The sequence below is a fragment of the Hetaerina americana genome, unplaced genomic scaffold (assembly GCF_022747635.1).
Source record: "Hetaerina americana unplaced genomic scaffold, ioHetAmer1.1.p SCAF_20, whole genome shotgun sequence".
NCBI lineage: Eukaryota > Metazoa > Arthropoda > Insecta > Odonata > Calopterygidae > Hetaerina > Hetaerina americana.
Window position 1 is genome coordinate 52,501 of NW_027286764.1, and position 18,377 is coordinate 70,877.

The 18,377-nt window shown below is 39.0% G+C and overlaps 1 protein-coding gene across 1 annotated transcript in view; it reads right to left on the bottom strand.

The window, feature by feature from the left end:
• Positions 1-1,206: 1,206 nt before the first annotated feature.
• The window catches only part of LOC139688537 (uncharacterized), a 101,662-nt gene continuing 84,491 nt past the window's right edge, over positions 1,207-18,377 (bottom strand). Inside the window, exons 3-5 of the mRNA XM_071586069.1 lie at positions 14,291-14,455; positions 5,618-5,715; positions 1,207-2,949 (exon numbers count right to left, since the gene is read on the bottom strand). Coding sequence (XP_071442170.1) covers positions 2,428-2,949; positions 5,618-5,715; positions 14,291-14,455 — 785 coding nt within the window. The 3' untranslated portion in view covers positions 1,207-2,427. The remainder of the gene's footprint in view (positions 2,950-5,617; positions 5,716-14,290; positions 14,456-18,377) is intronic.

An 18,377-nucleotide genomic window follows, 5' to 3' on the forward strand; every position in this document is an offset into this window, starting at 1 on the left:
AACCACAAAGACGTTATTTGAAAAATGCAGAATAGTGAGAGGCTTAGTGAAGATGGTAGTATCACCACATATGTTAAAATACACAACATAGGTAAATGGAAAACTCAAAGAACTTCTTCAATATCCCCATGGGATAAAAGGTGAAATGAAGGATCTTCAATGCTACAATTTAGAGGGAACTTTTGGCTGGAATAACTTACTAAAAGAAAATTAGTTTAATAACTTAAATTTCTTTTCAAACTCAGAATCTATCTCTTATATTGAAAATATTAAATTAACTACTAGATGTAGGAAAAAATGTTGAAAAATAGAAATAGAATTGTTGATATTCTTATGCTACCGGTTTCAAGCACATGCTTTTATTTCAGCCATTAATTGGAATGCATTTAAAATTTCTTAAAAAATTAACAAAAAAACTATCAAGACGGCCATCCATCAAAAGCCTTAATAGTAAATGACGATCAGTTTAATTTGCAATCACCCTTTGCACTGGAGGCTAAGATTTCAATCTCATGAAATGTACCTGTTCATTTAAGACTGAGAGAAGTAATGAATAATTTTTAACATCAATTAAATCATTAACCAATGGGAAAAGTAAAGAACATAGTCTGCTAACATTGTGACTCAGAGAATAATGGCAATGAAAATGCTCTCATGGTGTTCACCAAATATCTGGATAATCTCCACCAGAAGCAGTCTTTATCATGGCTTAGATGATCAGACCCAAGAGAAAACAAAGGAAGCACTCAAAAGTTTAAGAAATGCATTTGAGCAACCAGAATCTCTAAATGAATTTAAAAGTAGTCACCAATATAATTTTTTCAGACGTTTCTCCTTCTCCTGAAATAACTTCACATGGTGAAAATGCCAATTCAGAGGCCATCCCATTTAGCAGCCACTCAAAGACATTTGTGACTTGACTTGAATCATTTAAATGGGTTTCATTTTGCTTCAATGAGAGTTCTGTGGAGTATAAAGTTGGATAATGCATGCAAGACTGTATTGATACTTTAAATCACTTCAACTTTTAAGTCACTAAATATTGACCTATACTACAGAAGTATTACTGAAATATTGAACAAGAGTGGCTCTAGACTCAATTTTTGGGTGTCAGCCTTGTCATGGTTTAAGAAAATAATACTGGATAACCCCAAATATTGTCAAACTAATTCATTTTTGATGATAGATGAAGCTCATTTACAGAACAAAAGCTTGACATATTGTTTATTTATTTCCAAATCTATTGTCAACTACTTCAATACTCATGTCCTTATGGATCCCTGGCAAAGCAATGCCAGTTTAGAAAGTTATTTTTACTTTAAGCACTTCAGAAACTGGCACTTACATAGCCTACATATGAGATCAATATCACATTTGATGGACTAGTGGAACTTTTACAATACCAACTATGGAGACCACTGCAAACATTATAATTGGATGGAGTGAAAATCGTTGCTACAGCTCAAGAGAAAAAATTAAAAGCAGATGAGATGCATGCAGATGCAGGTGGTACATTTGGGTCAACTTTCAGAAAATTAAAAAATGCTGCCACTTAAATTTTATAACGAATTGATTATTCCATGAGGAAGTGCCTTAGTGCTTGTGAACATAAAAATATAAGAAAAACAGACTTGCCCAATGGTGCAAGACATTCCTTTAAGGCCTGCACCTTCACATTTGTTGCCACTGACTATGTCAGGACCAGCTTTTAAATTATATTGCATATGAATTAAATTATCACATCCAGAGACACAACATTCTTGTAACTATTTGCATACTTTTGATATAAAATAAACAAAACTCAGCTTTCACCAACAATTACCATTATTAACAAATAACAAGGATCAAAATGGAATAAACAAGTAAATTACCAAAATAATCTATTTAAAAGGCTGACCTTTGCATAAAACACAAAATTATCACAGATGAGTGAGAATCCAAAAGAATAAACAACCCACTTTTTTGGACGGAAGTGAAGGCACTTTAGCCATTCGGCCAAGAATGATCCAATGTAATTCTACATTGCTACCCATTTGCTGTTGGTGGACTAACCATATCCTAAAACTCATCCTACGAAAAGGAAAATCCAAGCATAATTAATCTTCATATTAATCTGATGTAGTCCATAATAAGGCTGCCACCACTAGTTTCTTCTGGAAAAGAAGTGGTATGGGTGATTGTTTTTCTTACTTAGCTTCATCAACGTGGAATTGACCTACCTACAGGCCAGAGATCGTGTTCTGCCAATGTGCCCCAAGTTTAATTGTTCCAGTTTTGCTCACAAATGAAATTTAGTCATGCCACCAGGGGGGTATATAGTCTGGATCAGCAATTAATTAAAGCCCGATGACCCCTCCCCCCCCTGATAGCAGAGTCCACTCATCTTTCTGGCACTAAGGGGGGCGCGGGTCAGACACGGATTATAGATCATACGGCCGTACTGTGCGTTTGAATTCGCACTTTCTTCACGCTGCCATTGCGCGAGAGTGTTGGCGACGTGCCGCTAAACCCAGGATTCTGAATGCCGAAGCCAGAGTCCACCGCAGACTCACCGTCGCTCGCCACTGCCGCCTTGGGCTTCTTGAGGCTGGAGCGCAGCGGGCCACGGGTGGCGACGGACGACACGGTGGTCACCGTGGTCGAGTCGGAGGCCAGCGAGAGCACAGAGGGCACGCTACCATTGCCCGCAATGCTGGACCGAGTGTCGAAGTACTCATAGCGGCGAATGCCGTTGGGATGGTGTGGCTTCCCAGAGGCCACAGTCACCGCCACACCATTCCTCCGGCTACCGTCCCTGTGTCTGTGGGGCGCCTCCTTGTAACCCGGGTTGTTGAAGGACGGGGCGTCGCTGTCGTGGTAGGCTGTTGGGTCGCCGCCGGGATGGCGGGAGAAGAGGAAATCGTAGAGGCCAAGGACGAAGAGGGAGAAGTCCAGGACGATGGTCACCAACTGCAGCAAGAAATAAAGAGTTCATAGAAAGCCAATGAGTTTCCAGATAGTCTAGTTCATGTTGCTCCTATGCGATAGCGGAACCAAACAAACCCCGAAGGATCCATAAACTTGGCTTGATGGCTTTCCCTGAAGCGACACAATAATATGAGCATCACGCCAACACACGAGGCAGTTCAGCGTGTTCTGCAACACATTAAAGCATGCACGCCCACGCACGCACGAAAAATAGTCTCTTTCAAGCCAATATGCCACTTTTTCCAGCGATGCTCTACCTTTTTTAACCCTTCCAAGAAGTACTAGATGCCTTTCTCCGCAAAATAGGCATTTACGTCTGCGATAACCTCCTCTTCCAACGATAATCTCGGTCCTCCAAGTCAGAATCTGCAGGGGGTCAGATCGGTTGAATGCAGTGAGTGGTCAACCAATTCGAAGTGCATTCGTGAACTTTGGTCTTGGCGACCGCCCAAGTATGAGCACGTGTGTTGCCGTGATGGCAAAGCACTTTCTTCTTCTTCAGATAGAAGTTTCTTTTTCAATTTCTACCTTCAGCTTGTTAAGTAATGATGCGCAATACTCTCCCATTATTGTTTTACCTTTGTGAAGATAACCGCTGAACAAAGTTCCGTGTCTATCCCAATCAACAGCCGCCATCGCCTTCCCCGCTGATGAAACAGTCTTCGTATTTTTGGAGCAGGTTAACCCTTTGCACTCAGTCCACTGTTTTGATCGTTCGTTTTTGTCTCAGGAGGGTACAGCTTGATCCAAGTTTGATCTAAAGTTTTGAATCAATGCAAAAATTTTGATGTGCTTCACTTGACCCCACTCCAACAGGGCCTTGGAAAATTTTATTTGAATGCATTTTAGGTCCATAGTGAGCTGACGCGGCACGCGAGTAGGTGTTTTCTGTAAATTGCTGCTGCACAATTCCACAGTCTTGAACTATTTCTGGAAGAGATGACGTTTAAAGTGGATCACTTCATTTATTCTAATTCAGCACTCATTTTACCCAGCAAAATCTATCTATACATCTACCTAACACAAGCCACCGCTAGAGTGGGTTGGTAACTTATTATAGGCACATGCCGATGCTAATCACAGAAAGTGATATTCTTTCAGTTCAGTATGAAGAGGCTTACTAGGAAATCTACCAGATCCAGTAATGATATCACAATATCACCTTTCACATTCCACCTTACACCTCTTGTACTTATGATATTGTCCAGCCCTAGTGATCAGTTTCAACTTATCACAATTCATGAACTGCTGGCAACTTTCAAGGAAATATTAAAATGATATCGCTTAGCGATGATTCAAAACAGTGCTATTATCAATATTTTTAATAAAGGCAACCTTTCTATGCCTAAGGTAGGAAAAATACTTAATAGTGATTATTTTTTCATGGGAACTTCTTGTGTCTTACAGGTCGAAGTTGTAAACCCCCTAAGGCCCATAAAATGTAGGCTGAGTGTAGAGCACATATCAGAGTTAAAAAAGTGAATCTTATAGGCCGGGAAATACAGTGCCTCTGGCTGGGAATGCTTTGTTTCTCTACTGATATCCACTCATTGAACATTATAGAAATTATAGCAAATCTTGGCAATATATACTATAGCAAAAAACCTTAGTGAGTCTGGTCTTTTCCACCACCTACTATTAATCTGTTCTTGGATGATGTGACCATAAAAAGGTCTTGAATAGTTTTCAGGTCTTCTCAACACCTCTTCATGAATCAACAAATATCAACGATTAATCAAGATTCAGAATATCACCTTTGCAAGTGCTTCTCTTGCACCATTCTATCAGCTCCTCCCGCAACTTACATTTCCAGCACCATTTTATTTCCTTGATTTTCATATTTTCACATAACTTCGCAATTTTCTGTATTTTAGCAACAAAATGCTTGATTTTCCCCATGCTGGTATTTAGCAGGCAAAGCAAAACTAGTGAAACAATTCTTTCTTTGGAGGTTATCAAGGCTCTCAAAATTTCTTTAAAAATAAATGAAAGCCAAATTTGCCACTAAAACCTACAAACATTAAGATATTTTTGACATTTAGATTATCATTACCAATAATAATTAGAAAGATTGCCACTTGCAAAGTTTCTTATCATTATTTTCATCATTTATTCACAGAAAAGGACCCGGTTTATGTGGTCCATTTATATGCAATACTTCTTTGGAAAAGCAGTCATTCAGGGGCCCTTCTAAATATGCTTCCATCATGAATTCTCGTAGCACTCAAATAAAACAAAGGCATGGCTAAGTCACATATTACACACACAGGTTTTAACATAGAAAACCTGATACAAATATTATTTATTGATACAAAAGACCTGTATAACTACTTCCAACTGGCTTATTTACATATCTTGTGGCATTACACTTCATGCTTATTACATAGCTACTCAATCTGCTCTGTGGTCACCTTTCTTCTGCTTGCAGTGTTGCAATATAATTATTTCAAGGGCTGACTATATACACTGTGATAGATATGATTTATCAGTTAAATTATGCCCACACTTTAATTTATAGTAAACCTATTCCATATGAATGGTATACATGCTAAATTGAAGTTGGAATTGGCACATCAATGGAGGCAAAGGGCTTAAGCATAATTTTTATATGACAATAAGTGAATACTACACATGATCATGTACTTCTCACCTGCATGTAGAATGACAATCCCCTGGTTACCACCACAGAATTCTTGGGGTCATCGGTCTGAAGGGCAAACAGTCCAGCTGCGACCATTGCTAGCAATGCTAGAAGGAAAATTACAGTAAATGGGTCAGTGGAAATGGTTTACAAACATATGTGTGCTACCAGGAGGGGCATAAAAAAATATTATAGTCGACTCATTAATATATGAAAATTTCCAAATCCATGACATGCAGGTGTTTTCACAAGAATTAGGTAATTAGTTGCAATGTAAAAATAAGCCAAGAGAATCCTAGAAGAATGCAATATATAATTCATAAGTAATATGTCAGGGACAATATTTTCTACCTATCTGATTTCTAAATGCACTGCAGCCTTCTCAATCAATTTTAAATTTGTAAATGAATCAGGTGACATTTCAAAGAAACTTCAAAGAAAGCTTAACAAGCAGAAAGTCACTGACAGTTGGTCACAGCTATTGATTTGACTGTGCAAGGATTTCAAGGGGCAAAGGCCAACCAGGTCTTCAGCACCCACAGCCCTTGTTGCCTAAGCCCCATTGTTTCAAGATTACATTTCCCAATTCATCATCATCTCCATAATTTTAAGAAAAGGTAATCTTTGAGGTTTCTTGTTCTATTCCTCCAAAGTGTTTTCAAAGCGACCATTCCTTTCACGGCTGCCTTGCTGAGGTGTTGCATGAACTATCATTCATTAGGTAATCTACCTTCTACTGCTAATGGCTTACCTCATGATGAGCACTCACACCCAATTGATTCTGCCAAAACAGATCAGGGAGTGATCAGCCTTTCCTATGTCTATGTCTTAAGAAGGGTGCAACCTTCAGATTATTCATCGAGGATAGTCCCCAAAAAATTCCCAAAGATAAAATACAATAATTTAACTTCAGATTTTATTTGGGCAAGGTTTTCTTCTATATTAAATGAAGAATATAATGTACATTTCCACATTATATTCTTCATTTAATATACATGAACTTCCACAAAAAGTTGAGCCGGGAACAATTGAAGGTTTTCTTCATTAAAACCAAAACATCCTGAATTATATAAATGAGAGACTACTCCTCATGAAAGATGTTTATGTACGTATGTAAGTTGTGTACACCCAGAGACGTTCAAATAATAAATACTAGCTATCCCTAGTTTATGATTGGCATTACAATTAGATCACAAATGGATATGCGCCAGATGAAACTATTGTAAAACATACGAGAGACTACATCCATTGCTTGTGCCATTTGTGGGCAATTATGCCGTGTAGTAAGATTAGCACGAAAACTGACAACAATTTGTTGCCAAATAAGGCAAATTGACAACAATGAAGCCCTGGAGATTCACAATTTCACGCAATACATCTACTAATGCTAGCTATTAAATAATAAAAATATTAGCTATTAAAGGAAATGTTAAAAGCTAGAAACTGATGATGTTATCTGCCAAACTCCAAGGAAATATTTGGATAATATGTGAGTGGAAGTACATGTGCATAAACATTTATCAAATGAAATATACAAAAATAACTTTTTGATTTAAGCAAAATGTGGTGGTTCATTTGTTTGCGCGATTCAGGGGTGTGCTGCGAGGTGTCACCCAAGGCACGACCCACGAGGAGGGATCTTGACCCACGCGGAGGCAGTCAACCCCAGCCGAGCATTCATCCCTCTTGTGCATCATGCGCCCATGGCATATATCTTGCCGCGTTGACCTTGGTCTGTTATGCACAGCACACACAATAAATCTGCTGTTCATTCAAACTGTTTAAACGTGATTTATTAGTATTTCCTGGCACCGGCCGTGCTAATGTAATTTCCAGCAACCCCACAAAAATATTTCATGAGACTTCTGTGACCCTAGCTTCCAAAGCCAATATCAAAAAGTAAATGTCTTTATTTGCTAACTTATTTTCCCAATAAGCTCATTTCATCAATAAAATACATTCAAAAATTATACCATGTTAGGCACAAAAATTTGGCATAAAGTGCTACTAAGATATGGAAACAGGGCATGTCAATGGCATTATAAGGTTGGCTGTATATTGAGCATGTATCACGTATCAAATACATACTAGGAATTTGGCAAGTTTTAGTACAATGGCTCCTGCAGTTTAAAACTCAGGGAATAATGCAATATTATGAAAGTTAAATCACATTATGACCCATCAAATACTGCCAACCTCTTCAGACAGAATGCACAAACTGATACTAACAATTTGAAGGCAACTTGACCTTATGTTTTCCATCTAATATTGTCATCTTTTTCACAACCAACCTATTCTAAAGACAGATGATATGCCTGCGGCATAGATAATTTAAATTCAATACTCATTTGGCACTTACCTCAATAACACACTTCCACCAGATTCTTCATAACATCAATTACTTTATTTTGACATAAGATTCCAAGTTCAACAATTTTTAATAAGAATACAAAAGCTTGTACTGAACGTGGGGTATCATTTTAAAGTAATTATTACTAAGAAATAGTCAAGATATATGGATAAATCTTATTCAATATATTAATTGAACCTTATGTAAATAATGTTAAAAATTACAGCTATTAATGTTGATTTGTTTTGCTCCAGGAAGCCACAGATTTAAGTAGCTCACAGTATAGAGAAAATAGAGGCTTGCAATTTGATTGGGTTCCTTCATTTGAGAGGTTACAGGGCCTGGAAAATCCACGGTGAAATGATGGCTTTTCATGGAAATAAAAGTCAATCATACGACCCAGCTGTGAGGCGGACAAGGAATTTTCACACAGGCCACATATCCATCAGAGAAGATTCAAGAAGTGGAAGACCATCACGCATTGGTGGAGCTGGCACAGCGGAGAAAGTGGAGGACTGTATCCTATTAGACCAAAGGGCAAACATCCAAATGTTCATGAATGAGACTGATCTTAGATATGGCAGTGAGTGCAAATTATTTACGAAGAACTACATACATCTGTAAGGTGTCAGCACACTGGGTTCCACAACTACTGTCTCCTTTTCAGAAGCAAACACGGCACAACCTCCAATCGAGACCACGGTGCAACATGCCATTAAAGAGATGAGGCTTAGAAATTTTGCCACATCCACCCTATTCTCCCGATGTCATCCCAAGCAACCTTTTCTTATTCCCAGAACTTTAAAAAGCCATTGAGGGGTCAGAGGTTTGATAACACAAATAATGTTATTCAAAAAGTGGCACAATGGCTTTCGATGCAATCTATTTACTTCTACAATGACGGCCATCAAAAGTTAAAGAAATGCTGGGAGAAATATTTAACTCTGGATGGTGACCGACAAGAGAAGTCTATCTTGTTTATTTGTAAATATAATTAAAAGTTAACGATAATCCCTCATTTCCACACATTTAAATAATGATTACTTGACTAAATTGGAATCAGAAAATAAAATAGAAGTATACAAGTCATTAATGCTGAATAAAAAACTTAAAACTCTGGCAAGGGTTTATTTAAGCAGTTAGATCTATGTACCTTACCAAAATATGTCCAGATTGCATGCATAAGGGGGGAGTTGAGATTTAATTATATTGCTTTGGGAGAATTGGAAGAGTTAGAAGGGTGAGAAAAAAGGAAGAAGGTAAAGTGGAAAACAGCCAAAGTGTGTGGTGGATGTGAGATCAGCACGCAGAAGTATAGCAAGAGAGATGAGTTTTGAAAAATATAATCATTGCATATGATTCACATGAATTAACTAAGGCAATGTCCAAAATTAGTAATAAATACTCTGCAGGTCTTGATGGAATACCAGCCACTATTTTTAAGAAATCTTACGAGGCAATTAAGCGTCCATTATTATTTTTAATTAACAAATCTCTAAAGGTAGGGAAATTCCCTGCCACCTTAAAAGTAGCGAAAGTCTTGCCCCTTTACAAGGGCAAAGGACCTAAAGATGATATGAATTCTTATCGGCCCATTTCATTGCTCAACCAATTTGGTAAAATATTTGAATCAATTTTTTACAATCGTTTAATATTATTTCTGGAATCCCATAACTTACTTTCTCCCAACCAACATGGTTTCAGAAAACTCAGGTCTACATCCACAGCTATATATCAAGCAGTTAACAAAATAACTTCTGATCTGGACAATAGATCTGAATCTCTTGCCTTATTTTTTGATTTTTCGAAGGCATTTGATGCTGTCAATCACAACCTCTTACTTCGAAAAATTGAATGCCTGGGAATAAGAGGGACTTCCCTAGACTGGGTTAGATCCTATCTCCTGGACAGAAAACAATGTGTAGCCTTAAGTAAACAAGGAAGAGAGTTCCTTTCTCCAGTAAAAAGTGTACTATGTGGTGTACCCCAGGGATCTGTCCTGGGCCCAATCTTGTTCCTCATGTACGTAAATGATCTACCAACATTACTGAACTCTGTACCAGGCGTGCTGCCTGTTGTCTATGCTGATGATGCAAATGTCCTCGTGTCTGCCTCCTCTGTAGACACACTAATGTTAACCTCTGCTTTCGTTACCCAGCTGTTACATGAGTGGTGTCTCCTCAATTCCCTCCTCCTCAATGTTAGTAAATCTTCTTTAATTTATTTTGCTAATAAGAATAAATCAGCTGCTTGCATAACTGTAAATATTGATAACGAACCTATCGTACAAAAAAGTAATTCATGTTTTCTAGGCATCTCTATTGACTGTCGTCTGTCTTGGGATGACCATATTCTCAAACTCCGTAATAAGTTGAGTTCACTTTGTCATCTTATCAGATTCATTAGGCATACCGTCAATACTGAGGTCTTATTGTCTCTTTAATTTAGTGAATTTTACTCTCATTTTATTTATAGTATTCTTTTATGGGGCCCTTCACCTGATGCAAATATTATATTTAAAATTCAAAAACGGATCATCCGACTTATTTGCTTTGCTACTCATGCAGCATCCTGTCGTCCCCTTTTTAAAAAATTGAAAATTTTACCCATTCCCTGTGTGTATATGTATTGCGCATCTTTGTATGTCAAAAGCAACTTCTCTAGTTATCTTTCCAATGCCAACGTTCACAATTATAACACAAGGCATTCTGCTGACCTCCACCAAAACTTTGTCAGAACCTGTACCGCCGCCCACGTGGGCGGCGGTACAGGTTCTGACAAAGTCCAGACCTAAACATATGGGCCTCATGATTTTTAATAAACTTCCTAAAGAACTGAAAGCACAACATAAGCTGCCTATATTTAAGCTCAACCTTCAGAAATATTTACTCTGTAAAATGTTTTATTCTATTAATGAACTTCTTGTCCCATGAGTTTCTTTGTATTTAAACATGTACTTAGTATTTATCATTTCTTTATATAACATTGACATGCCCTATATCTGTCCTTGTTTTTTTACAATTGTACAAATCTGCTGGGCAAATAAAATTACTTACTTACTTATATCACAAGAATATTTAAAAAAACAAGGGTGTCCAACTTCAATGCTTTTTTTTAGCTAGAGGAGTTGCTGGGTATTAGGGCACTTTGATGATGGTCAATCTCAGATAGATACCTTCTATGTTGCATATGGAATCTACTACTGATGACCCTATTTTAGAAAGCATATTTCATTTTTTTTCATTCTTGGTGAAAATGGTAATGGTACTGAACATATATCCATAAAATAACACCGTTCAATGATCATTTGTTCCCCTAATTAGCTTGTAAAGACCAGATTGCCATGATAGTATTTCTATTAAGAAACTAACAAACCTAGATTACAATTATTGCATTGAAAAAGTAATATAAATGCAATGGAGTTCAGAGAAAAAAATGACCACTCATTTCATATGGTCCTTAATTCATGACGGCATTTTAACATGAAGTATAATCATTTTGCCAGATGCCAATTAAATATATTCAGTTTTATCAATAATTTTGCTTAATAAGAATATCCCAAAAAAAACTCTCATTATGTCAGCCCAGTTACTATATATTTCTATTGTCACCCATGGGGAAGGGGAAAGGTAAATTTACAGACATGTGAAATACAGAACTCCATCATTCATCAAACATTAATCAGCCATGTGGTATCAACAATATCCCCAGGAAAGCTAAGGGAAGTATGTATGTATGTGTCTCTCTGGGCACCTGCAGCTCCACCAAAGCTATGTGATTTTTCGGGTACCAGATCTTCCAGGGAAACCATAACCAGCACAGGGAAAGGAACTGGCCCCCCTACCCTGGTAAGTGAATTTCACAGACTGTCAGGCTTAATACTGGGTGAACTCTACCATCACCTACCAAACTGGCCTTTGGGGCTATCACTGTGTTTATGGTTTTTTTACTTCGATAACGTAGAACCACTTACAAGAGCAGTATCACACTTGACAGCAAAATAGAACAGAAAAATTAAATGGATTACACAAAAAAGGACACACACATTTTTAGAATGTTTAAGCTTTCGGCCTTGTTCAGGTCAGGTTGGAAGGTTTCGGGTACAGGGAATTGTGTGGGCTAGGGCAGGGGGAGCACAGGGCTGGCTGAGAAGCAGGGAAGGAAAGCTGAAAGGATCAGGGGTGACGTTTGAGGGAAAGAATTTCAAAAGATCGGAAGGCTAGTATAGAAGTAGATTTGAGAGTACTCACCTCTATATTGGTGGCTGAATCGGGTAAGGATTCTAGGATGCCAAGGGAGAAACATTGGTCAAAGAAAAGGCTATAGGAATCAGCATGTGAGGAGGTAGGAATATTCGGAGTTGGATTTATTTATTATTATGATTATTTCTTGGACTATTTGGTGCTGGATTTGGTGTGGATACTGAATGAGGGTTTTTCATCTGGTGATGAGCATCAATGTTCTCATTGGGTTGCTGTGTTATATTGATACTACAAAATATGCTGATTCTAAAGCAAGGTGTTGGTTCATTCAATTTTGGAGGGTCGGTAGTTGTATCAGAGTGGGATTTTGTTGGATGTGATGTGCTGGGTGTTGTAATTTGGGGAGAAAAATGATTTGACAGGAGAGGTATTCTGATTTGAAGTTAAGAAAGCTGGATCGTTAGGGCAGGGGTCAGGAGTATTTTATTTGCATGACAGAGTGATTGCCAGGAAAGGGAGTACGTTGAATCTGAAGGGTGGGAGTTGAATCAGGATGAGAGAATCCTGGATAAACGTATAGTGGCAGCCAAATCTGAATCTGAGGGTGTTGAAACTTATAGCATTGGATTCATAGAGGAGGTTACTGGATTTCAGTTGGTTGCCTCATCTGTGGGGGGAGGTTGCGGAACCGAAGGGTGGTTTGTAGGATTGGCATTGTATTCGTGCCTGATCTAGAGGGAGGAAAATTGGTGATGCAGGTGGGGGTAAATGATGCGAAGAGAGGTGTGTTAGACCTAGAGGGTTATGTGCTATTTGGCAGGGAAGAGAGATGATCTAGATGGTGTGTTGTTTATGTAGGCTGCTGGATTTAATGTATCTAATGAGTAGGAATCTGTATTTGGGGAGGAGATTGTTCAATTAGGTGGGGCAGGGGTATGGTCCAGAGGGAGACTGCTTGATCTAGAGAGCATCTGAATAGGATGGTGTTCCATCTGGAGATTAGAGTGCTTAATCAGGAGAGGTGTTACATTTGTGGGTGATGGTACTGCTTCCTGAGTAGGAGATGCTGAACCCGGAGGGAAACAAGTTGAATTTACAGGGAAGGGTGTTAGATCTAGATGACAGGGAAATATATCTAAATTTTAGTATTTTGCATCTAGAGGGGAATGCATCAAATTCTAACAGGAGAATGTTGGATATAGGTTATCCATAGAAGTTGAAACTGGAGGTGGCAGTGGATAAGGAGAGAAAGACCCTGCATCTGGGAGTTAGGGCGCATTTTCTGGGTTGGAGGTTCTTTGATCTGGGGAGAGTATATCTCAAGGGGAATGTGTTGCATCCGAAACAAATAGTTTTGGATCCAAAGAGAAGGATATTAGAGCGGAGAGGAATGCTGTTGATCTATATGGGAAGATAATGGATCAGGGGCCTTTGTCTGATTCGAAGGGAAGAATGTTGAATCTGCAGGGAGAGAGTAGGGACTGGAGGGAAATGTGTTGATCTGGAGGTTTGACTGCTGTATCCAGAGGTAATGTTTTTGGAATTGGAGTGAATAGCTCTTATTGTACACTGAAATTGTGGGTTTCTTATCTCAAAGGGGAACACATAAGTACTTGGGGCTGTTGAAACTGGAGGGTAGCATATTGTAACTGCAGGTCATGGTTTTTTATTGGGAGAGTGGGTGATCCTGATATGGAGTGCTGGGTGTTTAGCAGGAAAGAGGGTGTGTAATCTGGAAGTGGAAAATGTTTCATCTGCCAAAGGGTTTACATTTGGAGGGAAAAATGTTGGATTTGGAAGAAAGGTGGTTCAAATATGAGGATGAAGTTGGATCTAAAGTGAAGAGTTTTGAATACTGGAGCGTAGGTTGATGATGTTGTTGGTTCGTGCATTGGTTGGTTGGTTCGTTCAAGCATAGGTATTGATGATGTTGGTTCTGGAGCGTAAGTTGTTGGATCTGAAAGGGAGGTTGTTGGATCTGGAGAGAATGCTACGGGTGCTGGATCAGAAGGGGAGACTGTGTTGATCAGGAAGAGGTACACTTCAGGTGCATGGTCACTGAATGAAGAGGGCAAGGTGATCAAAAAGTGAACACTGGGGATGATGGTTCTTTAGATTTTGAGTACTCACTTGCTGCCAGTGCCAGGACCAACTTGGTGAGGAGCGTTGTTCGATACGAAAGGACAACACGGTCCTTGGATACGACCATAGCCAGCTGGAGGACACTCATTATGCAGAAGATGCCAAGTGCGGCAACGCCTGCTGCCGCCAGCACCCCTGCTATCCAAACAGCCACTGCCACAAGTCAAAGAGAAAAAGATTAGAGCTAGAGACAGATTATATGAGGTCGAAATTGAGCTGATATATATTATTGCACTTTTTCCTCAGAAAGAGAAGGAATAATTTAGAGAGACTATGATGATTGAAACCCCTATAGTTTATGGCTTTTAGTATCAGCCATGGTAAGAGTTTTCTACTGGTATAAGGATTCACACATGGACCATACACTCTAGATAGTTCACTCAGTACTGCACAAACACACTGCCCATTCCCACCCACCCTTCTCACCCTTCCCATTCATCCGGTGCAAATGACCTCAGCCGTTGATCACCTCCCCTAAAACTACTACTACTACGAAAGATAACTTCAGTAGCAAGTATCATAGAATGGTATACAGCATTCTCCTATCTCCTTGGTAGCCAAGTATTCAGAGTGAATCATGTTATGAATACATATTTTACAGAATCCGCCACATGCAAAGTCAAAATTAGCACAGAGGCAATAGACGTAAAAAAAACATGTGGAGAGGCATAAAACAGAAATTTACAAAAAAAATTTTTCCATAAAAACAAAATCAACTCAAAGATTGCAATAAGTGTCAGCCAGAAGAGCTGTTCTCAATTTTGTGCCATCAGTAGTTTCCCAGGAGGATACAGCGGCATAGCAATCATTACGGTGAAGTTTAGGGCATCGCCCAGAGTGAAAATAAGTCACTTTGGTAAATAGATCAGCACACTGCCTGGCAGACGAACACGTCTCTCATCCACAAAATGTACATCTTGCAGCCACTAATACTAATATTCATTTTTCTATGAGCTCATTTAATGGGGTGCTATAGCAACATAAATGAATGCAGTTTGATCAAATACATTTGAAATTAGCTTGTTAAAATAATGGTAAAGTTCATTTTTAATAGTAAGCCATAAAAAATATACGACAAATCCTAATAAGATTTAAGTGGTAACTACTGATGGTTTGTAGTCATACATTGAATATTTGAACCTGTGCGTAACAGGTTCTCCTAACCTCTTCTATCCTGGTGATACAATCTACTAATTCATTCAAAGCATTAAAAGGCTTTTTACTTCACATGCAAACGCAGGTATTCTGTGTAGTGGAACCTTGTAAAACGAGCAGTCTCCATTCTGAAATCTTTCTCATAAAGCAAAACACTGATTTTGCAAAACAACTTTTCCCATTAAAATTAATGTAAAATACAATAATGTATTCCATGCCAGATAATGTAAATTATGTACATGGTTTACTTAAAGAAAATAATATACACATTGTTAAGGATGGTGGATCCAGGAAGCTGTAGTCTTGCCTGCACTCCTTGTTACTCTAGGGGCTCCCATTGATGAACCAACCTAGTATGCAAACTCAATTTGTAAAAACAAAAAAGGATAGCAATAGTTTATTATTCATGATACATTCCTTATTCTTTTTAATAGATACCTATATAGAGACACTTGTTTTTGCTGATGCTACAAAAGTTTGTAAAACGAGACTCAGAATCATCATTTTTAAAATTTCTAGTGCCAATAGCGACTGCCTTATTGGGGTGATATCTCATACACATGATACAATGCAAGTTTTCATGAACTGCACATGACATTTAGTTTGATCTTCTGGATTTTACACTTCTTAGAAGGCTCATGGAGGGCCTGATTGGTAAACAAGCACAGTTTTGATTTTCAAATTGCAGCCTGCATTGACACAAAATAGCAGTGTCATATGGCCTTTCATTGGCCTATGGCTAGGCAATGCATTCATTCTCCTGAGCAGTTAAGTGCATCTAAGTCCACTTTGACATTTTCCCCAGAAGATACCAATCTCGTCACAAAACCTTTCGTGACAGATAACGCTCAGAATCCACGAGCTTCTTGAAGTTGCTGATGTAGTTTTCAGCTGCCTTTGCTTGCTACTTCACCATGCCTCTCAATGCTGCAGTTGACCCCTCTTTTCTTTAACTTCTCAAACTATGCACACCTTCCATTTTATACTTCATCTTCAGTCATTGATGACCCTCACATCTTCATCATGAGGTTGACAAAAATCATTTTGCCTTCTCAAAAATAATATTCTTGTTATTGGTGCTGTTTTACAATTATTTATTGTTTACCCATATGAGAAGCACCCTTTCAAGATCATTGACAGTATGTTATTGTGGCATAGATACTCTAGTCACTTCCTTTGAAGCAGCTATATCCTTAATTTTGCCCTTGTTGGAAGGGCTTGTGCGTTCTGATGACCCCTAGAGCTGTGAATGGGATGAATGTGAATTGCTCCTGGTAGGGTCAGCCATACCAGATTGGTCAATGGTTAGGAGCCAGACAAAAGGTAATCCACGCAGCGTCTGTTCCTATGTGACGCAGCTGCAAAGGCATCTGACTCAAGTTGGGAGGCAATTGAGTGATGGTGTCATACTACAAATATTATTGAGGAAGACAATGGTAAACGACCTTCAGTTTATTTTATTTTATTTGTTTGGAAATCTACCAGTTAAGGTAGGTTTTTGGATAGGTACAGCTACTAAATAAATATTATGAGACTCCTAACAAAACACAAATTCCAGTATCCTACTCTACTTACATCAGGTACCTCTTCATCTCTGAGTACTTCCTTCACACCATCCAACAACCCTATCCGGTTCCTTCCCTTTCCTCGTTTGCCCAACATTCTCCCCTCTATTACCATCTTCAACATCCCACTTCCAGTCAATACCCCCTTTATCCACTTTTCCTGCCTCCATAGGTTCTCTCCCAACAAACCACTCTCTTCTCCCACCATACCAAGTACTTCCTCATTTATTTCCTTCTCTGTCCATTTCACCTTCTCCATTCTTCTCCACACCCACATTTCTAAAGCCTCCAATCCACGTCTATCCTCCTGCTTCAATAACCACGTTTCTGCACCATACATAGCTACGCTCCATATCAAACTTTTTACAAGTCCTTTCTTAATATCCTTACTCAACGTCCGTGTCATCAACTCCCTCCTCCTTGTGAAAGCCTCTTTGCCTAGCTCAATTCTTCTCCTTAAGTCCCTACTACTTTGACCGTGTTGATCCAAAACACTTCCGAGATACGTAAACTGTTCTATCTGCTCTAGTTTTTGCCCTCCTATTTTAATGTTTAGGTTAGCCTTTTTCTTTCTAGAAAATCGCATAACCTTTGTTTTATTAATATTGATTTTCAGCCCATACCTGTCGCACTGAATTTCCTATTCACTTGGCAATGCTTGCAACCCCTTGGCTGAATGACAAACCGAAGCTTGGTCATCCGCAAACCTAACTGATTTTACGAATTCCCCACCCACTTTCACTCCTACCTCCAGTTCTTCCCATGCCTCCTTAATCATTTCCTCTGCATACAGGTTGAACAGCAACGGTGATAATGGGCAACCCTGCCTTACACCTCTTCCTAACACTGCCCATTCGGACTCCCCGTTCCCCACCCGCACCTGAGCAGTCTGAGACATGTACGGGGTGCGGATTAGCCTCCTTTCCCTCCAGTCTATTCCTATTTTCTGCAATATACTCATTAGTTTTTCCCAATTCACTCTATCAAACGCTTTTTTGAAATCTACGAAACAGGCAAATACCTCCTGGTTGTATTCTATGTTCCTCACAATTAATAATTTCATTACTGCAATGGCATCCTGCGTGGCTCTCCCCTTCCTGGACCCAAACTGATCATCCCCTGAGTACTCATTTGCCTTACTCTGCATCCATTTGTGGATGATCCTGAGAACCACTTTACCTGCATGGGAAATCAAACTTATTGTTCTATAGGCAACACATGATGTAGCCGTTACCTTTTTCAGATTCGGAACTAACACTGATCTTGCAAAATCTTCCGGCCAGATTCCCTCCTCATAAATACTACGGATCAGCCCATATAGCCTCTTTCTCCCACATTTTCCTGAACATTTCAGT